Here is a 24,625-nt window from a genome sequence, read left to right as displayed (position 1 = left end):
ATTATAAGCCTTCCTGTAAGAAATGCCTGTGTTAGGTTGGCATGAATAGGGCTGCTCAGGGACTGTGGGGACCTCCCTCTCTTGCTCCCAGCCAGGGCCAGGACTAGGGTGAGCCAGGTGAGGCACCCAGGGAGCAAAGTTCAAGTTGGGCTCGCCACCTGGGTTGTGCACCAGCCTCACCCCAGTCTCAGCCCTGATAAAGCCCATGATCTTTCATGGAAATAAGGTAAAACAAGTCCTTACCTCTGACTTGCTGTGTGACCTCAGGCAAGCCACTTTCCTTCTCTGGGTGACCATTGTACTAAGAAGGGTTAGATTAGACCGGGATTTCTCAGCATTGGCACTATTGACATTGACATTACTGGGAATGAATAACTCTCCATTGTAGGGCTGTCCTGGACCCTACAAAGAGTTCAGTAGCACAAAACCACTCCTTGTTGAGAATGTTTAAGTGATTTCACATCCATTCTGGCTGTCATATTTTAAGACTTTATTTTAAGTTTTAAGAAAAGTATTTTTGAAGCCCAACTTTAAGAAATTGAGCTTGAATTATTAATAATAAAGTAACATGAACATGTGGTTATGAATAATGTTCCCAACACACCGATAGTCCTATTTATGGGGCATCCCCGTGTGTCCGTCACTGGGTCAGTGGTTCTCTTATGTTGAGTAAATCACTCCCCGAGGTAGGTACCATTATCATGCGCCCGCAGCAAGTAGGGAAACCGAGGCTGAGCGCATTCAGTAACTGGCCCAGGATCACACAGCCAGAGTGTGGAAGGCTTGGCTGGTTCCAAAGTCCATGCTCCTTCTACTGTACATGTTTATCACAGAAAGATTAGAAAATGCAGATAAATGAAAGGAAGTACGGTGCTTCCAAGGACAAAACTACTAGGTGGAAGAACTTCCGGTTTCAGCTGGTAGAAACCACCCACCTTTCTGCAAATAACCCCCAAAAGTAACGACAGGAGAAGAGAATGTCATCTTTGAAGAGAAGGGCAGACCACGGCCCTGCCCCCGGTGTGTGAAGAGGAGGCAACGGGATTTGAACCAAAGGGCAGAAGGAAACCAAAAGCCAGTCGTACAGGCCTCTGTAGCCCCCAGGCAGGACACAAACTTCTTCGGAAATGTTCTTCAGCCCTAGGAGCTCTTCCTAGCCCTGGCAAAGCCTGGAGAATACGCAGGGGGAAGGGACAGTCACCGAGACACAAGTGACAGGATGGAGTTCGGAAGGACTGGATGAGGGGGCTGGAAGGCCTCTGGTGAGAAGCAGGGTATTGGAAGTCGGGTGGGAGCAGGGGTTGGATAATGATCAGCTAAATTGTTGTGATTGTTCTAATTTTCTCTCTCTGTCAGTCAAAGAGACATAAAAGCTGAAAGAGACACCAACAAACTGTGACATTCTTGGGCCTTCACACTGAGTCTCCACAGCTTGCCTAATGCTTAGAGCAGAGACACATTTCAGGGTAGCGATGGCGACCCATGACTCCGAGATCACCAACAGTGCGGTTGCTCAGACACCTGCCGGCCAGTCCCCTCCCAACCCCTTCCCCACACTTGCCTGTAACAAAGAACTGACCTGAAAGAGTGGCCCCAATCCTGTGCTGAATGGTCAGTGTGGGAACCACAACAAGACAGTGTGAGAAATAAGAAGAAAGGGGACGACAAATAAAACGTAAAAAATAAATACTGAACAATTGTGTTATGATGTTGGAACAACCACTGAGCAGATATTTCTCCATGAAATATCAGAAAAACTAAAGAAAGGATTTCAGTGGGATCCCCTGTGATGTACATATCCCCCAGATTATTATACCTAATTTGCAGTCGAACTAACGCAGGCTCAGACGGTTCAGTGACTTGCCACAGAAATTCAGCAGCCAAACCATTATGCCCAGGCTCCCAGGCCCTGAGGTCCGAACTCTCTGGAGCAGCTCTAGCTGACCGAACTTTCAGTGACGGAAGTGCCGTATACCCTCTCTCCAGGACTGTAGACACAAGTCTCCTGTGGCTACTGAGCACTTGGACGGCGGCTCGTGTGACTGAGAAACCAAAATCCTTAATTTCATTTAACCAGAATGAGTTTAAACTTAAAGGGCCCCCTGTGGCCTGAAGCTGCTGCATGTGGATAGCTCGGCTCTAGGAATTTCTTTCCCCTTCCATTTCAGCCATCACTGAACCCCACCCACCTCGGGCTCTCCCCAGATCTGGCATCTGGGACCAGGCTTTCAAATTAGGACTGGGCTCAGTCGGTGGGAGTGTCATCCCGTAAACCAAAGGGGCGCGTGCCCAGATTGTGGGTTTGGTCCCTGGTCAGGGCGCATATGAGAGGCAACTGATCCATGTTTCTCTCTCATATTGATGTTTCTCTACCTCTCTCTCTCCCTCCCACCTCCTCTCTCTAAGATCAATAAGCATGTCCTCAGGTGAGGATGAAAAACTAGAATAAAAATAAAAAATAAAATAAAATTAGGACCAGGGTTCTTGCTTTTCTGGCTCCTGTCTTCTCGGGTACAGTCTCCTTCAGCCCCCTCCACCCCTGGAGGTTTCCACTGAGTCGCACCAGCTTCTCCTGGCCAAGGGGACCATCCGGGGGTGTTGGGAGATGTCTCACATGCAGCCAGGACTCCACCTGCCCTGGGCCACCTTCTTGAAACCAAAGCTCTGGACAGGGCAAGTGGCCAGGAGGCCAAGTGCTGACTCTGAGGTGACCCAGAAAGGGAGCCTGTCCAGTCAGACACCTCCCCAACCTTCGAACTCCAGAAGTTAAAATTCAAAGGAACAGGGTCTGGAGACCTTGGGACTCTGCCTTCTGCCCTCAGCGTTCTGTCTATGAGTCTGACTACTCCAGGCGCCTCAAAAGGTGTGCGATCTTCATCTTTCTGTGACTGGCTTATTTCACTCAACACACTGTCTTCAAGGTTCATCCCTGTTGTCCCAATGTGTCAGAACGACCCTCCTTTTTAAGGCTGAATAATACTCCACGGGGTATGTGTGTCCCATTTTTTCCTGTCCATCTGTCAGTGGACACTGGGTTGCTTCCATGTTTTAGCGTTTGTGCGCAAGGCTGCCATGACCACGGGTATTCAAATCCTCTTTGAGATCCTGCTTCCAGTTCTCTGGGGCGGATCCCGAGCAGTGGAAATGCTGGGCCATGCGGTAATTCTATTTAAATTCTTGAGGAGCCGCCATACTGTTTTCCATAGCAGCCGTACCATTTATATTCCCACCAGCCAGGCACGGTAAAGTACTCATCACTATTATTTATAGCGTGTGTGCCAAGTGTCGGGCCTCGTGCTGCGTGCGGGGCATTGATGTGGCAGTTGCTTCTGGTGCTCCCTCCGCACCCCCACTGGCACCCCCCGTTCCGCACACACCAGGAGCTGCTCATTGCTGCTGAGATGCTTGTGGTTCTCTGGCTGCACTCGGGGGAGGCTGGAAGGGCGGGGCAGCCAGTGCTTCCGGGAGCAGCCCGCCACTGGTGATGGCCAGGGGATCGGCAGATCAATGGCTCAGCTTCTGAGGCATTATCTACACCGTCTCCCAGGGTCCCCATCAGGAGCGACCCCAGCGACCAACAGTTTCACTTCCCCGCTGCCCTTATAGAACTTTCTGGGATCCCCTACTAAGTAAACTGTTTCCATTCATTCTCATGCTTGTCTCAGGGTCTCCTCCTAAGACAATGGGGTATTTCATACCCTCCTCAAACAGTCTTGTACATCCGATAGGTAGAGCTTCCCTATTTTATACTCCAGCAACATGAGGCTCAGCCAGGTGGGCGCCACCGGCTTGAGGTCAGAGCTGTGGGCCCTTTGCCTGTCTCCTGCCTCCCCATGTGCCGCACCGGGTCCTGCTCCGGGACCTCTTCTCCCTCCGCCACCCTGCGCTCTGCTAACCTGTGCTCTGCCGACCCTGCTGAGCCCGCGTCTCCCCTCCCGCAGGAAGGCCGCTGTCTGTTTGTCATCCTGCTCATGGCCGTGTACTGGTGCACGGAGGCCCTGCCGCTCTCGGTGACGGCCCTGCTGCCCATCACCCTCTTCCCCCTCCTGGGCATCCTGCGGTCCAGCGTGGTCTGCCCCCAGTACTTTCTGGACACCAACTTCCTCTTCCTCAGCGGTCTGATCATGGCCACCGCCATCGAGGAATGGAACCTGCACCGGAGAATCGCCCTCAAGATCCTGATGATCGTTGGGGTCCAGCCGGCCTGGTAAGGCCAGGTAACGGGTCCAGCCCCAAGGTCGGGGGGCAGAGGGGTCCCATCTCTCGGAGCCCACATTCACTCTGGCTCGGTACTCACCCAGGCCAACAGACTCATCGAGTCCCGCCTTCCACGTACTTCATTAGTCCTCACGTATCTATCGAGACCCCTCTGTGCACCAGGCGCAGTGCTGGGCTCTTGGGGCGGGAGTCTCTAGAGTGTGTAGGAATCACTGGGACTGTGGTTGAAATGCTGATTCCCAGCCCCCACCCTCAGGGATTCGTGTCCATTCGTGTTAGAAGCGGCCACGCAGCAGTACGACTACTTGGGGCTGGATTCCACCTACCCATTTCTGTAAAGTCACTTACAGCAATGACTTTCTGTAAAATGGCGAAATCATAGCCTGGACCTGCACGGCTAATGCCGGCCGCCACCGTCACCCTGGTTTGCTGTTTACCAGCCCAGTGACAGGGTGGGCGAGGAGGGGGCAGAAATGGCCTCAGAGAGACAGAAGGTGGGGTCCATTCCCGCAGGGCCTCGGGCCCCTGGCTAGGATTCGAACTTTTATTATGAGAGGGATGAATGGTCTCTTAAATAGGATCATTCCATGTTTTTTCTTTTTCATTTTTCTTCAATTTGGTGAATCTTAAGGATTCCTTCCTGGAGTGTTTTTTCCCCCCTTTTATTGGTTCCAGAGAAAGGGGAAGGGAGGGAGACAGAGAGGGAGAAAAACATCAATGTGAGAGAGAAACATTGATCACGCACTCCAATCAGGGACCGAATCTGCAACCCAGGCATGTTGCCTTGACAGGGAATCGAACCGGCAACCTTTCGGTTTGCTGGACAATGCCCAACCAACTGAGCGACACTGGCCAGTGCCCGGAATAATGTTTTTAAATTATAAAGCACAGCACATGGACTTTAAAACAACAGCCACAATAATCACAGCAAAACGCAGTCATTCGAATAATTTTTTAAAACACACAAGTCCATGGCGTAACACCACATCTGCCCCTCTCCAGTAAATGATGGGGTGTAGCAACCGGCCTCCCAACAACTGCAGTTCCGAGACGGTTTTGAGGGTCAGTGATATGCCAAGATGTCCCTACCTACGACACACAAGGCAATATGAGCATATCTGTGATCTTTCAATAATTGGTGACCAGGTCCCTGGCACTTCTGACGCCTCTGAACTTAATGGACTATGTTTATCACAGAAGGAAGTCATTTCTATCAGATGTTAGTAAAATAAAGATGTATTTCTCTCCTCCCTTTCCATCCTGAAAGATATTCGTGACGGTGCCCTGGGTGTGAAACTCTGATCCCTCCTGTTTTCAGTTCTAAACTGGGGAGTGACGTGAGGAGGTCTGCATTTTTTAAAAATTCCTCTTGGCTGCCACATGGCAAGCAGAAGGGCAGAGAGATGCTGCATGCAGCCCAGTCAGGGGACTGTTCTGGGTGTCCAGACCAGAGGTGCTAACAGCTAGGATGACGGTGGTGGCAGGGGAGGTGGACAGAATTTGAGAGCTTTTTCGTGATGGGGGTTAGGGTGGGGGTGAGGGAAGGGACGAGGGAGAAGAAGGTTGTGAATAACTTTTAGGTTTTTTAGCATCTGCCCTGGGCCAAGCACTCTGCTAGGCTCGGAAGCTGTGTTTGCTCATGGAGGAACCGGAAGTCTGGGGAGAGATTCCATCTACAGCCTTGATACCCAAAGGACACACCTTGATACCCAAAGGGCACACCTGCCAGAGGAGCCCACGTGAGAGGCAGGGGGTGACGTCATGGAGACGCCCTACATTTGACCTTGAAGAATGGATGGGGCTGCTGGCGAACATGTTTCAAATTTCCACGATGAAAATACGATGGCGATAGTTCAGAAACAGATGGAAAACACTGAATAAATAAGCTAGAAGAGACCTGAATCTATGGGGAAGGGAAGGATGTCTCAGTAAATGGTGGGGGTTGAAATAATTAGCTGAGCCTTTGAAACAAGATCCACTTCGGAGCTGACTTCTGACTACAAATCTAAACAAATGGCCAGGAGGTTAAAAGTTGAATGTAAAGAACAAAGATCATGAAACTTCAGTTCCTGGTAGTGGGCGGGGCCAAGCAAAGGGAGGGCAGCAGGGGATGAATGAGGGCCGGGTGTGAGCAGTTGAAGAGTCCTGGTGGGCAGAGCCTGAGCAGTGGGGGGGGAGGGGGGAGGGGAAGGGGGGCTGGGAGAGCCCTTTGGGTGAGGTGCTGGAGGCTCTGGGTATCATGGCCACCATGCCCTGCCGTGGGGACCATCTGTAAAAATGAGTGGGCCGTGTGCTTCAGGGGAGGCCAACTCAGACCAGGGGACCTCCTGGGCCCCAGTTCCAGAGCCACCTCTCACTCCCTCCATTCCCAGGCTCATCCTTGGAATGATGGTGACCACCTCCTTCCTGTCCATGTGGCTGAGCAACACCGCCTCCACCACCATGATGCTGCCCATCGCCATCGCCATCCTGAAGAATCTCTTTGGCCAGAAGGAGACTCAGAAGGACCTCAACTGGGAGAGTGAAGAGAACGCAGGTGAGGCTGGGGAAGCGACGGGGCACCAACCCCAGCAAGGTGGAGGGTTGGGGGTGCGAACGTCCAAAGGTTGTCGGGGAAGGTAAAGGGAATACACTTACTGAACACCTACTATGTGCCAAGTATTTTAATAGTAATAAGAATAACTGAAAATTAACTAAGTCAAACCATAGTACTTTAAAAATTGCATTTATTGAGGATTTACTATGTATGATGCAGTTAAATACTTTCCATACATTATCTCCACCTTTCAAAACAGTCTTATGTAATAGGTATTAGAATTAAACCTTGTTTTAAAGCACTTGAAGAGATGCTCAAAATCACTAATGCCCAGAGAAATGCAAATTGAAACAACAATAGGAAACAATGAGAAAGCTGGATAATGCCAAGTGTTGGCAAGAATGGGGGCTGTTGGAACTCCGGGCACTGCTAGAGAGAGGGGAACCTGAGTCTGCATTTCTTATGGGTGTTCTGCAAATATGTGATCAGATTCAATGTGCACATGCCCTGTAACTCAGCGGTTTTGCACCTGAATGCAAATGCTACCGGGATTCTGGCGCAGGGCCATGAGGGGACACAGGCAACGATGCTCACTGCAGCGTTCTCCGTGGCGGCGAGTTGGTAGCCACATGGAGGTGATCACTAGGGAAAGGGAAGGGGAGGTGTGGTGGGCGCACACTGTGGAGCGCTGTGCTGCTTTTAGGAGCAAATAATTATGAAAATGAATCTCATAAAACAGTTGTGATTTTTTTAAAAGCCAGAAGGAAAGCTAGACTATATCTCCATTATGTAAATTAAAATACACATGATGACAAAACATTTTGCTGGAACGTGAACAAATGAAGAGCTACACAGTACAAACACATCAGAGTGGTCGTGCTTGACGGGAATGAGAAATGGAGATAAAGGGGCTGAATAAATAGATACAATAGAAGAAAGGCCTCGTGCAACAAATAGCGAGAACTGACGGGGTTGGATTCACTCCAACCTCTGAAACTATTCTAAATAAAACAAAACACAAGTAGCGACCATGTTTTTAGATGGTTAACTGAGAGGCTCAGAGAGGAAAAGTGACTTCCCCAGGTCACACAGCAGGCACACGACTGAGCCTGACTTTGCACCCTGGCAGTCTGGCTCCAGACTTCTTACCCATGGGTTTCTTACCCATGAAACCAGCTGCAATCAGTGAGAATTCTTTTGGCTGCAGGTAAAAGAATACCTGTCTGCAGGTGGCTTAAAGGATTTAGTTTCCTCAAATATCAAGAAGTCAGAGAAAGGCAGTTCCGGGATCAATTCAGAGGCACAAAGACATCAGGACTCTTCATTGACATCTCTGTGATTCCCTTGGTCTTTCCAACATGGTTGCAAAATGGCTGCCACATCCTGTCTGCATTAAAACATCTTTTTTTTATTTACATAAATATCTTCCAGCAGGAAGCTCAAACACTGGTACATATGTGGGTATAGATTGTAAATTTATACCTAGTATCGATTCTTCCTTTGTTCTTTTAGTAATAGAACCCCCACCTGGGCACATAGCTGGGCAGAGAAAAGGCTGAATTTCCCAGCCTCCCTTGCAATTAGATGTGGTCACGTGACTAGGTTTAGCCAATAGGAACAAATGTGACGGTGGGAGCGAAAGACGCTCTGGCACCCAAAGATGGAAGTCACTTGTTGAGAGAGGGATGGCAGATCCATCCCAGAACCTCTGGATTGTTGCCCCAACTAACACAACAACCATTATCCATGACACCGTGAGTTTTTGTGTGCTAGTTATGTTCTTTCTCATATGCATGATAATAAATATATATCTGTTGAGAATATAAATATTGACCCGTGTCCCATCTATATTAATCTCATGTACTGTGGTAAGGTTATTTCCCCGTCATGCAATGAGGGGTCCTGCTTGTTTTATTTCCATAGCAGCCCTGAAATCTAGAAATGATTGTAAGTACTTTATAGATGAGGTCAGGGAGGTGAAGTGGTATGTCCAGAATCAACTGCATTGTGGGTAATGTAGCAGAGCCAGGATCTAGGCAAGGTCAAAGGCTTCCATGTGGAAGGAAAGAGGTGCTCTAGGGCCAGGGTGGGCAAACATTTTCTGCAAATGACCAGATAGTTATTTTAGGCTTTGCCAGCCCCTCTGTCACCACCAATCAACTCTGCCCTTGCAGACAGAAAGCATCCATACACAATGCATAAACGAATGTGCGTGGATGTGTTGCAATAAAACTTTATTCATGGGTGCTGAAATTAAAGTCGTGTACCATTTTTACATCATGCAATATTCTTCCACCAATTTTTTTCCAGCCATTTTGAAATGTTAGCAAGATTCTAGCTGGCATGCTCTGGGCTGGATACAGCCCAAGGGCAATAGTTTGTGGATCCCTACTTTGTAGTATCTGCTTCGTTGGTCCTCAAACTGTTTTCCCCAAGTTTTTAGGATCCAAGAGAGCTGCCTGGTAAACAGTGAAGGCTTCACTCCTTCTCCCACTTCAACTCCAGCTGCCGCTACTTTATCTGTTTTACCCACTGAGCTTCCAAGTAACAAACAGATGTGTGCTGAGTGCTTATTTTACGCAAAGACACTTCTTAAGGTCTCACTTCTGAGTGAGATGCAGCCTGCATTGACCCCGGTCAGAGGGTGGAAGCTGAGTCTCATCTCTCTCTCCCTCCCCTTCCCTCTCTGTACAAGCAGTAAAAGAAGATAAAGCATCTTAAGGTTTGAAGCCACACAGGCTGACTTCAGACCCTGTGCTCTTACCCTCTATTATTCTGCCTCCAACACAAGATCTTTTCTGAGTCTAGTGCCCCCTGCCAAAAAAAAGTTTGAAAGCCAAGTCCCTTATTATAAAGAAAAAGTCTGACACCCAGGAAGGGTTGCCCAAGGTCACACACGATGCTGGGCACAGAGTGCGGTTCAGTCTTCTCTCTTATGCTGCAGGGTGTCAGTATGTAGGAGACCCTGGGAGGTCGGGGCAGCCACCTGCCTTCGTGGGTGGTAGAATCAGACAGCCAAGATTGGTTAATGATCGGCCCTGAGACCTTAAAACAAAGCTAATTCCAGGGCAAAGGGAGATGCTCCCTTTCACCCAGTTCCTGTGCTCTGTGGGGTGAGGTGAGGACAGGGGTGGAGGGAATGGAGGCGCTGTTGGCGAGCCAAGTCTGGGGTGAGGGGGCTCCGGGGCTTTAAGTCCACGAGGGACAGCCACAGTGACAACAACAATGATGACGCGCTTTCAGTTTTCTAAAGACACTGTGCTAAATTTTTCATTCCCATTAGCTCGTTTAATCCTAACGATCCCCATCTTACAGATGAGGAGACTGGGGTTCAGAGGCAGAATGGTTTGTAACATGGTACGTTAGCTACTGAGCTCTGCCTGAACCTGGAGCCTGTGCTCCTAAGCACCGAGACATTGCCTGGGGCAGGGTGGGGCTCTCTGGGCAAGTCCCCAGGGGTCCGCTGCGTGGGAGGGCAGCTCCTTTACCCAGCCTTGCTCCTAGCACTGCCTTGGGGACTGAAGGGTCCTGGGGCGGGGGGCGCGGTGGCTTCTTCACTGTCCTTCTACCCGCGTGTTCTCATTCAGTCCTCCACTACCCTGCAGGGGCGGCCCTCTCCTGGCGCCCATTTGGCAGAGGAGGAAACTGCTACTCAGAGTGGTGACGCATTTGCTCAATGTCCCTCAGCCTGTAAGGGGCCCGCCTGGCTTTTGAATCCAAGCTCTGCCCTCCTTTCTTGCCACCCATGCCTTTCCTTTAGGAGTGTCCAAGGGGCTCGCATTCAGAAAGCCAGTTTGAGCCTGGGTTAAGCATTGCCCTCCCCCTTCGTGCTTCATTTATGAGGCCAGGAGTAGGGGCTCTTTCCTCAACTATAAAGTGAGGACGACCCCTCCCATTTCACACATATCGTGAAACTTACATGAGAAATGAAAACCGGGGACCTAGGAAGAGGTCAGTTAGTGTGTGGCTGTTGTGTAAAAACCATGATAAGGCTTCCAGGAGTTGAGAGAAGCCAGTAATAAACCCCACACTGTGATTCGCCCTTGAAGTTTCCTATGCCTCCTGCTTGAGAGGGATTTGTTTCTCTGTCTCCTTGTAGACTCCAGGCTGCAGAGGGGTTTGTGTCTATCTCTGTCATTGCTGTGGTCTCGTCCCCCTAGCACAGCGTCTGGCACATAGTAGGTGTTCAATAAATGTGTGAAATTAAGAATTGAATAGACCAGTTCCTTCACTGCCGTTCACATGTTCACAGTGCCTCAGCTCAGATGTTGGCAGCAACCATGGTGCATGGATGAGCGATAGGGGCCGGTGGGGACTGAGGTCCACTGGGGAACACATGCCCCCTCGGAGGGTGTGGGCAGCCTTGGGGGCCTCAGTTTCCCAATCTGTACCTTCCGGGGAGCGGTTCTCATCCCAGAGCTTTCCAAGAGAATCACCTGCGAGGCTTTTCGACAATACTGAGGCCCCAGAGCCTCTGAACCAGAAGTTCCAGGGTGGGGACCTGGGCATTCTCAGAAAATGCTCCCATTTACCTGGGGCTGTGGAGGGAAGGGGACACAGTGAGCTAGCAATGGGTAGGGGGCTGAGTGGGGGTCACTGGCTCAGAGTTCTTCCTGTCTAGTCATCCCCTGGGGAGCGACCTTTGCCTCTAACATTGGTGTCCTATTAATGCCTCCCGCTTCAGTGCCCTGGCCCCTGCCTGTGTGCATTGCACGTGGATGTGTATTCCCACCACAGGAACCCTTAGGCCTGCATCCCCTTGGCCCCGGGTGAACTGGCCTGCGTTTAGCCTTCAGACCCTGGCTGGTGGTCAGCAGGGCCAGCCGCGGGCACAGTCAACAAAACGCAGGCAGCCAGCAAGGAATCCTGCTCCCTCGTGATACAAACGGGAAAGGGGCAGCCCAGAGTGGAGAGCAGAAGGCTGACTTCCCCAGGTCCCTGGGTGCAACAGGGAAAGAGTGGGGGCTGGAGCCTTAGCCCCACCTTCCCAGTCCACAAGGCCACGGATCCCAGAAACGCGTCCCCAGTTTGCCACAGTGAGGAAGAGCACACACGCCAGGGCAGGCTCGCTCACCTCAGGCGGAGGCTGTGAGAAAGGACCTATCCTAGGACTCAGGCTCTTGTCGGGTCGTGTGGAGGGGGATCTAAGGAAGAAGGGATTGCTCTAGATTGGGCGCCGTCAGAAATCGGGTAAGGAAGTAGCAGCCATTCATTTCGCAAGCATGGGGGTGCTCAGTATTTTCTAGGAGGCAAGTGGCTTTGTGCTAAGACAACGCTAGTGTCCTCACCTTGGTCCATCGGTCTCAGAGTGGCTTTGTCTGAGGTCAGTGATGTGTAAGATCATTTCGGTCCAACAAGAGAACAACACAGTGTGTTTGAGTCAGACCACTTCCAGGCATTGGGGCCATCCTGATACTCTCTCTCAAGAGTAACCCACACCAACTACATCCTTGAGGGCGCTCAGATTCCTGTGAAATTCTGTGAATCACAGCCTGGCGAGCTTTGGCCCACCAAATCCAGCCCAGCACCTGTTTGGTGTGAGTTAAGGATAATTTACATATATTTTAAATGGTTGAAATAAATCAGAAGAAGAATGCTTGGGACATGGGAAAATTATATGAAATTCAAATTGCAGTGCCCCAAAATAAAGGTGTAGCCATGTTTATTGTTTGTTTACGTATTGTCTTTAGCTGCTTCCATGATATCATGGCGGAGTTGGATAGTTAACCAGAGACCATAAGGCCTCTAAAACTTAAAAGATTTACTCTCTGGCCTGTTACAGAAGAAGTTTGCCAGTCCCTACTTTAAATGGTATGTTAGTCCATTAAATTGCTGTAACAAAGACCCCATAGACCAGGTTTTTATTTCTCACAGTTCTAGAGGTTGGAAGGTCAAGGTCAAGGAGCCAGCAAATTTGGTGTCGACTGAGATCCCACTTCCTGGCTCACAGATGGCTGTCTTCCTGCTGTGTCCTCACACAGCTGAGGGGCAAGAGGGCTCTGTGGGGTCTCTTTCATAAGGACACTCTCCCCGTTCATGAGGGCTTCACCCTTATGACCTAATTACCTTCCAAAGCCCCACTGCCTAATACTATCCCATTAGGGATGAGATTTCCTCATACCCAGTTTTGGGAGGATGCAAACATTCAATCTAGAGCAAATGAGGCAACTCCTTAACCCCCCTGAGAACCCTAGGAAAATTACTACTTCCATTTCATGCGTTAAAGAATCGAAGTACAGAAGGATTAACAGATTTATCTAAACCAGGGTTTCTCTAAACTATTGACATGTTTGGCTGGATAATTCTTCTTTGTGGGGGGTTGACTTGTGCATTGCAGGATATTTAGCAGCATCCCTGGCCTCCACCCACTACATGACAGCAGCACACTCTGTGTCCCCATTGTGACAGCCAAAAACGTGCCCTGGTATCGCCCAACGTCCATGGGAGGGAGAACCGGCCATGGTTGGGAGCCACTGGTCTAAGATCACACAGTCAACGATGGAGCTGTGATTTGAACCGAGAACCCTCATGTCCAGCTGCCAGTCACACACTCAATGCCCAGGGATGGGTTCTTTTGCCCTTGGTGATGATTCCAGTGCAGGAAATTTTAATTCCTTCAATTTGTCTTGTCTTCAGAATGCTATCATAGGTTCCCAGGGAGGCTGACCTATCAAGCAAGGGATACTTTAAAAAATAAAGTCAGATCCTATCCTGACTCATCTACTCAACCACTCCCCTGCCTTTGCTCTCACCTGACACAGAGGAGAAGCCAAAGGTTTTGCTGTAACCCCCAAGCCCCGCCCCCTCCTGTGGTCCAGCCCACTTCCTGCCACCCCGCCCGCTGCTGCTTCTCTCATCTTACCCCCACTCCTCTCCTTCTCCCTCAGGGCTCTCCAGCCCCACTCGTCTCCCTTGTGCCTCTAGACACACTATCACTCTCTCACCTCAGGGCCTTTGCACCTGCTCTCCATTTCCTCAGAGGTTTGCATGGTTCACCCTCTCACCTTCTTCAGGTCTCCGTTCGATGTTTCCTTCTCAGTCAGACTTTTGACCATCCTTTGAAAAAGTTGTCCCACCCAAGCACCCTGGTCTGCTTTCCTGCTTAATTTTCCTCCGTAACCCTCATTGCCATCTGACATACGGTATATTATTTGTTTCTAGTCTGTCTACCTCACCAGAAGGTAAGTTCCACAAGGACATGTCTTGTCATGTCTTGTCACTCAGTGACATTATTGATGGAGTGCCCAGCCAGGGTTTATATGACTATGTTCTGGCCCTGGTCGCTCTCGCATCTCTGGCCTCTAGCGCAGTGCAGTCATCCTCATCTGATCTGGAAAACACAACAGATTTGGAACTGGTTTCTCAGCTTCCATTTTTGCCCCTCTATGGCCCATTCTCCCTACCAGACCCAGAAATGTTCGCAAAATGTCAATCACACAATGTCCATCTTGGGCTCTAAATCCTGCAAGGGTTCGCCATCCTTGAGTTACCTTCTGACTTCTGTCGACCTCTGCCGACACCACTCCCACTCCCTGGCTGCCCTAGGCCTCCCCTCCTCACTGCCCTCCCGGCACACCGGCCTCCTCATGGTTCCTCAGTTCTGCTAAGCTTCTTACCCCAGGGCCTTTGCACTTACCGTTCCTGTTTCCTGAAACTCTCTTTTCAAGGCTGTTCATGTGACTAGTTCTTCTTTATGCTTGAGGCCTCAGATCAAATGCCACCAGCACATGGTGTCTTTCTGTTGACCTGATGACAGCAAGCCACCTGCTCCCCCTCCCCACTCTGCAGTTATTTTCCATCACATGGCCCAGTTTTATGTCCTCCATCACTTTCATCACTGCCTGAATTTTTCTTTATGTGTTTATCGTCTGTCTCCCTTTCCAGAACATAAACTGCATGGGGACAGAGGCCTCGTTGTATATTGTTTACTGGGTACCTCAAGCTCATAGTCAATAGCACATAGTAGGTGCTCAGTAAATACTTGTTGACTGAGTGAACGGGAGATTGGGGTCACCCATCCCATCGCTGATCCATTACCACTCATAGCTAGTCCTTCCCTAACATCTCTTCGGCAGTGGCTGCTTGGGTAAGCCTAGGCTTGAGTTATGAACTGTCAAGCAGTCTTGCAGCTAATTCCCTGCCCACAGCCCTGGGGTCATCTCCAAACAGAGATGGGTGGGACAGGAAGACGGAGTGTTGAGTGACATATTTGTTTATTTGACTGAATGAATAGTAGGGGACCCTTGGCAGAGCACGGAGCCTGAAGACGCCCTCTCGGCTGCCCACAGAAGAGTGGGCACACTCCCGCCCCAGTTACATGACACTAAAGCCATCATGTTTTCTTCTCCTAGCTGCTGCACTGGCCAAAGGCCTGCCAACTGTGCCCACGGATATGCACTTTCTTGCCAGCACAGAAGAGTGAGTTCCTGGTGAAAGTCATAGAGGAGCCAATGCTTGGTCCAAGGAGATGATGAACAAGAACTCAGTGCTGCAATCATCCTCCCTCCCATCTCTGAAATTTTCTCCAAATGACCTAATTGCCCAAGTTTCCAACCTTTGGCTGAGGGTAGACCTGCACAGACTCCTTAAAAATGCAAAATGTAGTCAGGGCAGCGGGGTGCATTAAACCCCTGGAGTTCTGGTGAGGGGAGGGTCTCCAGGGCGAGCCCAGAAGAACAGCAGAGCGCAGGCCATATGCGGGTCAGGGAGGAGAGGGGTGCAGACCAGGTTGAGAGGCTCTGTAGGAAAAATTATTCTGCAAGGCAATAATGATTCTTCACACTCATGTGAGTCAGAGAGCACCTTCACACCCACGGCACGTTCGGTCTTTGGTGCCTGTTGTGTACGACAACATGGTTAAGTTCTTGGGGTTTGGGGCCCCACAGGCCTGACTTGGAACCCTGGCTCTGCCACTTACCTGCTGTGTCATTCAGACAAGTCACTTAACCTTCCTGAGCCTCAGTGAGGTTCACCTACCAAGTGGACACTTACAGCGTTGTTTTGAGAGCCAATGGGATAATGCCGACGAAGCATTGCGAGGTCCTACGTACACAATGGTAGCACTTGTGACCAAAGGCCTCGTTATCTTGGTTTGATGGGGATGTCACGGTGGGAAGTAGAGTGACTTGCTCTCAGCTTTGCTGGGCATCGATCAGGTCTGTTTCATTCATTCAGCGATATTTATCAAGAACATAGGATGAGCCTGGCACTACTGGGGATGCAGCCACACAGAGGCCAAAAATTTCAGACCTGTGGCACTTACGTCCCATTGACAAGGAACACACACCCGAGTGAAATCCATCATATGTTGGGTGGTTGTGAGTGTTACGCAGGAGAACGAAGCAGAAAAGAAGGCTAGGGAAGGGGACTGGACGTGACCAGGGGCAGCTTTAAAATGGGTGATCAGGGAAGGCCTCTTTAAGAAGGTTCTGCTTGAGCAGACAGACACCTGTAAAAGGTGGGGAGTCATGGGGGACCTGTAGAATGTTCTCAGCCAAGGGACCAGCAGGTGCACAGTTCCTGAGAGTCCAGGGCAGACGGGAAACCTGCGTGCTTCCTGTGTGGTCGCTGTTGGGTGAGTGGGTGGTAGGAAGTAGTGCCAGAGAGATATGGCAAGAGGGTGGTCATGGAGGGACAGAGCACGTGGGACCTCATAGGCCGTTGATGCAGCCTTGACTTTGAATGAGATGGGAGCTGAGGGAGGGATAGCAGAGAAGGAACCTGATCTTACATCTGTCTTGTCCCACGGCCCAAGCTCCTCCCCAGCACCCTTTGGCAGCTTCGAGTCCAGCTCTGAGATACGGATTCTGTGATGGCCCAGCACTCACTACCACGCAACCCGGGCGTCAGTTTGAACCATCTGCCTATGCCAGGCTTGTGTCGAGTTTACTGGAAAGACCTGACGCCACTCTCTGGAACTCCATGTCCATGAGATGAAAGCCCTGTCCATTGGACGGAGACTCCGTGTCCATTGAATGCAAACCTCGTCCCCTCTCTGGACTCGGTTTCCCCATCAGAACAAAGAAAGAGTCTCACTAGATGAGTCCCAGAGCCCTATCTGCTCCCTTATTCTCACTGTGAGGCTCAGCCTGGTTGGGTCCCCAGATCTGAGAGAGGCCGCCTTCCTGAGAGGGCCAGTCACCCTGAGAGTCAGGCCATGCAGGACAAAGGTCTCCAGCTGCTTCCTCACGTTCCTTTCAGATTCCAGATCATGTCCCCATCACCCACTGGAGAAGGGGCCCCTCATGTAGCAATTAAGGCCAGAAGGTATTTGCAGGAATTTTATTCTTTGAACACTTTTTTGGTTGCACAGGAGCCATTCGTAATTTCACTCACTTATGAACATTTTATAATTGCACAAGTCAAAAACAAAAGTACTCCTTAACAAAAATATATATATTCAGCATTAAAACAGTTAAGCGAATACCATTCTAGATTATTTCTTGCTACCTCTCTGTGTACATAAATACATTTTCTTAAATAAAAAGATTGATAATGCTACCTATGCTATTATCTCACTTAATGGAGTGTACCAAATATCTTCCACTTCAATGCATTTGTGTCAACAGCATTATCTTTTAATTATATAATTAACGATTCTTGATTTCACGCCTTCCCCAAACTCTTTGTGCAAGGAAAGCAACCCAGAAAATACAAACAGAGAAAAAAATCCATAGTTCCAGCCCCGAGAAGGGCACCAAATCAGCTTTGCCTATTACTATTTTAGGATTTTCTTCATACTTGGAGATTCATGAAATATGTGACTATTTTAAAATGAAAAACTAGTGCTATTCCCTATCTTTTCCCTTTGTGTAATGAACACCTCTCATCTTAGCACGCTCATCTGAATCACTGTTTTTAATGGCTGCATCCAGGTTCCACCAGAAAGAGGATGGTCTTTATGTAGCCAACCCCTTTTTTATGGAGATTTCCGTTGTTCTCAATTTAACTTACTGCATTTCATACCACATGAATGCTTGTACCCACACCTGAGGCTTTTACCCAATTATTTACTGAGGACAAATTCTTAGAGTAGAACACCTGAGCTGAAGGGCTGCGTGTTTTTAGAGGTTTTGAAGGCCCATGCCAAGTTACCTTCTGGAAAGACCGCCAGTTGCCCCCACCCAAGCACTGTGCGAAGACATCCCGTGAGGCCGGGAACGCTGGGTGTGTTCTGAGCAGATTCTCTCCGGGTTTGTTTAAAGCAAAGACGGCCACGAGGAGGCAGAGGCTCCGTTGGAACTTCCAGCTGACTCCGCGAAGGAGGAGGAACGTTGCAAAAACATCTGGAAGGGCTTCCTCATCTCCATCCCCTACTCAGCCAGCATCGGGGGCACTGCCACTATCACAGGCACTCCCCCCAACCTCATCCTGCTTGGTGGACTCAAGAGGTAAAAGCAAGTGTCCCCTATCTGGCCCTGGAGTTGCCTTCTCTTCCTCCTACCCCCTTCGTTTAACAACCAGGGAAATTGTGTCATGAGTGCCTTCTATTGGCTGGACTCTCAGGACCGCGCAAGGCACAAAACCCAGCAAAGTCTCTGCTCTAAGGGACTTCTATTCTGGTGGGGAGACAAGCAGTAAAAGAAAAAGCAAATGAATATGGGATATGTTGGCATAATAAGCTGTGAAATAAAACAAAGCAGGAGAAGGGGGTAGAGGGACAGGAGTGGGTGCCATTTTATATTGGTTGGTCATGGATGCGTGGCATTTCTAACTAGGTGACATTTGAGCAAAAGTGAGGAGGTGAACTATGTGGACACAGAAGGGAATGGCCTATGCAGAGGTGAATGGCACAAAGACCAGCAGGGTGAGAGAGCAGAAGGAGGAGGGCGTTGTGGGAGGAGGTGAGGAGGGAAGAGGCCAGACTAAGGCATTTATTGTTAAGGACCCAGTGGGGAGTCAGTGGACAGTTGAGGGCAGAAGAGTGACATGATGCGGCATCCGCTTTAAAGATGCCCCAAATGGAGGCGCTGGTCCATGGCTGTCCCATCCAGCGAGAAGCTTTGCAACCGTGAACCTGGGCCAGCAGTGCAGAGGGGTCTACCAGAAAAACGAGTGTCCCGAGGGAGGAAACTATTCAAAGAGAGGAAGGCATGAGAATAAGGGGATTCTCGGACAGCACGAGGCGTTGAGTCATCCTCCCAAGCCTCTTAGTGCAAAGATGTTTAAAATTCCTGTATTTCAAGATCCTAAGATTTTCAGATTTTAGAATTCTGAGGCAGGGTTTCTAAGACTCCTGTGCCGTGGTGATTGGCAGCGGTTTATTTAATCCACGTGAAGGCAAAGGAACGCATTTGTCAAACAAGTAGCAGTAAGAAGTCCTTGATACTCAACATGGCCCCACGTGCTGGCCAATTTCTTTATCTGCTACTGAACCGAAGAATCGGGAACCTGTTAGGAGGGTGGCGATCTAGCCGAGAGCAGGGCTGGGGCACATAAATCGGTACTACACTTGTGGGTAATTGAAATTACTGTCATGGGAAATGTTAAGCACACTCCTGTTTGGCCCCATGAACTGATCTGAACGCCTTAAACCTCTGCTATATTCTCAGGTTCTTAAATTCCTTGATTTGTATGATGTGATGGTAGAAATGGGTGGTGTTCGGCCAGTGGGTGCTTATCAGAGCCCCCAGGGGAGAGGAAAAAATACATCTGGGTCTCAGGTGCAGAGATTCTGATTCGGGGGGTGTGGGAGGGGGGCCAGGCATCAGTATCTTTCCAACCAATTCTCACTGCCGACCTTGGTGTCTTTTCACCTCTGTTCTTTAAGCAAAATCTGGCCGTGCCTCAGGTTTGCTGGTTGGCAACTAAAACACCGGAAGACGGCCCTCCTGTTGTGGATGAGGGGATAGTCTGTGCTGGCCCTGTGGTCTCCTCATTCAGAAGGGGTTGGATAGGAAGGATGCAGGTCTGGGGGCCTCAGAGGCAGGGCCTGAGTTGGGGGGTGGGGTCCATGGGTAAGGTGGCAGCTACTTCAGAAAGTTTTCAGGCTGTCTGCCCACCCTGGTATGAGCAGCACTTTGCCCCAACTTTAAAAGAAATCAGGGAAGGAGATGTGGAGATGTGAGTAAAAATATCAAACAGGAAGGATCTGGAGTAAATTGAATGCAAATCACATGCAAATAATATGCAGCATTGAATTGCACAGGCCTGGCCCTTCTGGTAGGGGAGGAGGGGATTTAGAAAGAATGCTAAGTGACATGGGGTTCTGATTCTGCAGCAGGGAGCCTGGGGAGACAGGAAAATAGTGGCCCCGAGTGTTCTCCTCGGGCTTTGCTCCGGAAGTACATTTTATTAGCTTGTTCTGATTATGCATGTAATAGGCATGTTACAGAGCTCTCAGAAAATATAGCAAAAATTAAAATTTTGAAATACTTTTCATCCCACTCTTAATATTTAACATACTCCTCCTAGTTTTTCTATGCGCGCGTGGACAGGCTCCCCCCTGCCCCCCAAGGCTGACCTTGGCTGGCTCTCACCACCCTCTTTCCTCCAGTTACTTCCCAGAGTGTGAGGTGGTGAATTTCGGCTCCTGGTTCATTTTCGCCTTCCCACTCATGGTGCTGTTCCTGCTGCTGGGCTGGCTCTGGATCTCCTTCCTGTACACGGGAATGACCTTGAGGTACCCCTCCTGTTCTGCTCGGGCTTTGCGCTGGACTGAACTGTGTTTGACACAGCTTCCTTCTCACCTGGGAGTGGGCTCCCTGTGTCTCAGGCTTCTAGGTCAGCTGAGGATTGTTCTTGTAGCTTCATGTCGCCTTCTCACACGGTGACTGGAGCGGACGCCACTTCCCAGGAATGTGAGGGTTAGGGGTGGTGTGCCCAGCCTGCTACGCCCAGACCATCAGTTAATTCACCCATCATCGATACTAATACACTAACAGAAACACATTTTTATTCTAATAAACATTGTCAAGTCATTCTCCATAAGAATTGTACTAATTGTACCGTTTGCCACATATGAGAGTGTCTGTTTCCATACAGAAAAGTGAATTTATGCCAATCTGATGAGAAAAATAACCTGCATTTATTTATTTTTTTTAAAGGAGAAATGCTTTTTTTTTAAAAAGATTTTATTTATTTATCTTTAGAGGGGAAGGGGGGAAGGAGAGAGGGAGAGAAATATTGATGTATGGTTGCCTCTCATGCGTTCGTCCCCTGCTGGGAACTGGCCTGTAGGGAACCGGCCTGCAACCCAGGCATGTGCCCTGACTGGTGCATTTATTTTATTGAGAGTAATTTTGAGCAACTTTTAATGTTAAGAGGCAATATGAAAAGTTTGGATACATTCATGGGGCTCATTGGTTATTTCCTTTTCTTTTAAACTGGTTAAATTGGGTTTATGTCATTTGTACATTTTTCAGATGGACTATTGGTGTTCGTCTTGTTGATTTCTAGTACTCTTTATACATCGAAAAATTAGTGGTTATTCTGCAACAAGGATTGCAAATATTTTTTCTTCAGTATTTTCTTTCATGTAGAATTTTTGAGAAAATTTTATACAGATGAATTTATCAATCTTTTCTCAGATAGCCTCTGAATTTTCCATTATAAATAAGAGGGTCTTCCCATTAAAGGAAGTATTAAAGTAATCACATATTTTCTTTTGATATTTTAACTTTTTTACATTTAATTTTTTTAAATCTTTTTGGAGTTTATTCTTAGGGTGCTGTGTGAGGTTTGAATCCAATTTTATTTTCTGTTCCGGATGACTAGTCAGTGATCCCAACACCATTTGTTGACACACAAAAGTTTTTAATTTTGATGAAGTCCAATTTATCTATCTTCAATTGCTTGAGCTTTTGATATTGTATGTCTAAGAGACAGTTGACTAGTCCGAGGCCATGAAATTTACCGCTATGTTTTCTTCTAAGAGTTGTTTAGGTTCAGTTCTTACACTTAGGTCTAGGATCCAGTCGGAGTTCAATTCCGTACACGGTGTGAGGTAGGGACCCACACTTCTCCCTTTGCACGTGGCTCTCAGTTGTCCTGGCTTCATTTGTTGAAAGACTGTTCCTGCCCCATTGAATGGTTTTGGCATCCTTGTCAAAAGTCACGTGACCGTAGATGTATGGGCTTACTTCCGGACTCTCCAGTCTCACTGACTCACATGTCTGACACCATTGGCTGAACAGCCCATCTTTTGCACATTAATCTGTGAAACCAGGTTTATCGAAGACTAAATCCCCATTTATGTGTGGGTGCATTTCTGGACTTTATATTTTATTCCATTGATTTGTCTGTTTATTCATGTTGATGTTTAATCCCCTGAAGGGCTCCCTGAGAGTTATATGATCAGATTCACATTTTTAAAAGATCGTCTAGGCGACAGGTGGGGAGAACAGATGTGAGAAAGGCAGGACAGAGGGAGACCACTGAGAGGCCACTGCAGTCTGCAGAATGGAGATAATGAGGCCTGGCCAGGTGGTAGTGGGCTGGGGGAAAGTTAGTCACCTTTGCAGTGGCCACTCCTAACCTCCCCACTTTTTGTTTCAGGGGCTGGAGAAAGAAGAAATCTGAGATCAGAGCTGGTGCAGAAGACAGGGCTCGAGCTATGATCCAGCAGGAATTCCAGAATCTGGGACCCATGAAGTGCGTGGCCCATGGTCCTTGGGGGTGAGGGGTGGGGGAGAGCTGGGCATCAGACTTTCTGTACAGTCCTCCTGTTCTGACCCCTGGGCCCTTGGGGGCTGAGTCCCAGGGAAATATCAGGACCAATGGCTTGAGATGGGATCCTGGAGATGGAGGGGAGGGAGGTGGCTTAACAGTTAGCCTCTTTCCCTGGTGCCAGGGTAGGCACTCTGAGGACCAGAAAGCCCCCCAGGATGTACTTGGAGTGGGGACCTGCCTCTCTCCTGCCTAATGCACCCTTTCCCTCCTGGTACATGGGATACTCGGCATCACCTCTGGTTACTGCCAGGACCTTGTTTAATGTATGTGTCTCGTGTGGTAAAAATAACTAGGAGTCAGCAGGCTTGCCCCCCCGAGGGCTGGCTCTGCCACTAACTTCCTGTGTGACTTGGGCAAGGCACTAAGCCTCTCTGGGCTCTGTCCCCCAATTTCTGAAAGGAGAACATTGGGTAGATATTTACCTCAACATCTGAGGCTTCTCTCTTGCCACCTCTGTGCACGTCTCTCTTCACGTCTGTCCCTCTCTGTTTGCCCCACTCCGCATTTATGTTTATCTGTCTGTCTCTGTGTGCGACTCTTCCTCTCTCTTTGCCCACCTCTGTCTGTTTCCTTTCTCTCTACTTTTCTGACTCTGTTTTACTCTTTCTCTTTCTCTCTGTCTCTGGATTCGCCTTAAGACTCTGGGAAATCCCCAGTAGAAATGATGTAAATAATTTGGGGACAGGGGGTGCTTGATGCTTAGGGAGGATCCTGGCTGAGTGTGGCAGGCCCAGGCAGGAACCCCGCACATCACGGGACACCCCTCTCCACTGGAGGCTTCCTGGGAGGCGAATTACTTCCTTCCATTTCTCAGAGGCAGGGTCTGGGCCCCGCCGCACCGTGGGTACCTGCCCAAGGCCTCCACGCCCTGTGGTCTGCTGGAGCCCACGGTCACCACGTGCCTGCCTGTTTGTGCCACAGGTTTGCCGAACAGGCCGTTTTCATCCTTTTCTGCGTGTTCGCCATTCTCCTCTTCTTCCGGGACCCGAAGTTCATCCCTGGCTGGGCCAGTCTCTTCCCTGCTGGGTGAGCCTCTGGGGACCCAGGGAACCGAGTCCCACAGGGAAGATTCTGGGATGGGCCACGTGCAGGTGGAGAGGCTTTGCAGCGACGGGGACCTGGGACAGGTTCATACCCCTCGTCCCTGGTGATTATCAGCAGGTCCTTCTTTTGCTCTCAGAAGAATTTAAGTCTGGATGATAAGACATTTGGGTTCTCACATATTGAGAGCGTTGGCTTTGAAATCAGACAAAACTGGGTTCCAGGGACAGCTCTGCCACTTAGAAATTGTGAGGCCCTGAGCATGTCATTCATTCATTCATTTGAATTCATTTTTGCATTCACTCAATCAACATTTATTGAGAATTTAACATGAGCCAAGCATTTTGCTAGGTGTTGGGTTCACAGGCCGAAACAAGGAGTTAGGCAGCAAAATAGCTTATTGTAACAAGTGCAATGAAAGAAAGAGAGCGTGATGAAAGAGTGGAGTGAGGGCCTTGACTTTGGAGAGTTCCGGGGAGAACCGAAGGCTAGGAAGAGTGGAGGCAAAACCTGGAGACACCCTGGGCAAGTCCGCTGAGAGCCTGCGGGAGGGACCAGCTTAGGACCTGGGAAGGATGGACAGGAGCCTTGTGTGACCGAGGCCCGGTGGGAAGGGGGGAGAGTGGGCAAGATGTGGCCGGGAGGGAAGGCGGGAGCCAGATTGTGGTGGTCTTGCTGGACACGTTACGCATTTTGGTCTTTTTGAATGAGAGCAATAGAAACTATGGGAGGGTTTTAGGTTACTCAACGTCTGGGCGCCTCAGCGTCCTCATCTGAAAAATGGTTCTGTGATGATACACTTCTCATTGGAGCATTCTGAGCATAAATGAGTTAGCGCAGGTCACGTGATTAGAGTTGCTCGGAGGAAGAACCCCATAGAACAGTAACTGTATCTACTAGGGAATGGGCAGCGGGGGCAAGGATATGGGTGGGCAGAGCAGTCAGGAGCTATGGGACCACCTCGATGACCGCCGTTCTATAGGTGGTGAGAAGACTAAGGCTCATGGGCCACATCTGGCCCATGCCTTGTGTTCGAGTGGCTTTTATGTTTTTAAATGGCTGGACAAAATCAAAAGACAGTACCAGGTAAAGAAAAAGTAGGTTTAGAAGTTGTGAATACTCAACTTCTAAAGAGTTGAGTTTTTACTTATTCTTATATTA

The 24,625-nt window shown here is 49.3% G+C and overlaps 1 protein-coding gene across 4 annotated transcripts in view; it reads left to right on the top strand.

Annotated features, from left to right (window-relative positions):
* The window catches only part of SLC13A3 (solute carrier family 13 member 3), a 59,712-nt gene that overhangs the window by 15,166 nt on the left and 19,921 nt on the right, over positions 1 to 24,625 (top strand). For 3 of the 4 annotated variants that reach the window (XM_037164448.2, XM_053671064.1, XM_037164449.2), the window contains exons 2-8: positions 3,942 to 4,207; positions 6,591 to 6,754; positions 15,106 to 15,172; positions 17,959 to 18,144; positions 20,250 to 20,375; positions 22,250 to 22,345; positions 23,345 to 23,449. In XM_037164448.2, the coding sequence (XP_037020343.2) occupies positions 3,942 to 4,207; positions 6,591 to 6,754; positions 15,106 to 15,172; positions 17,959 to 18,144; positions 20,250 to 20,375; positions 22,250 to 22,345; positions 23,345 to 23,449 (1,010 nt within the window). The remainder of the gene's footprint in view (positions 1 to 3,941; positions 4,208 to 6,590; positions 6,755 to 15,105; positions 15,173 to 17,958; positions 18,145 to 20,249; positions 20,376 to 22,249; positions 22,346 to 23,344; positions 23,450 to 24,625) is intronic. The other variant, XM_053671065.1, reaches the window with a different exon arrangement.

Source organism: Artibeus jamaicensis, unplaced genomic scaffold (assembly GCF_021234435.1).
Source record: "Artibeus jamaicensis isolate MK-2021 breed Jamaican fruit bat unplaced genomic scaffold, CSHL_Jam_final contig_685, whole genome shotgun sequence".
In the NCBI taxonomy this organism is placed as follows: domain Eukaryota; kingdom Metazoa; phylum Chordata; class Mammalia; order Chiroptera; family Phyllostomidae; genus Artibeus; species Artibeus jamaicensis.
Note: the sequence above shows the minus strand (reverse complement) of the source record. Positions and strands in the feature narration are given on the sequence as shown.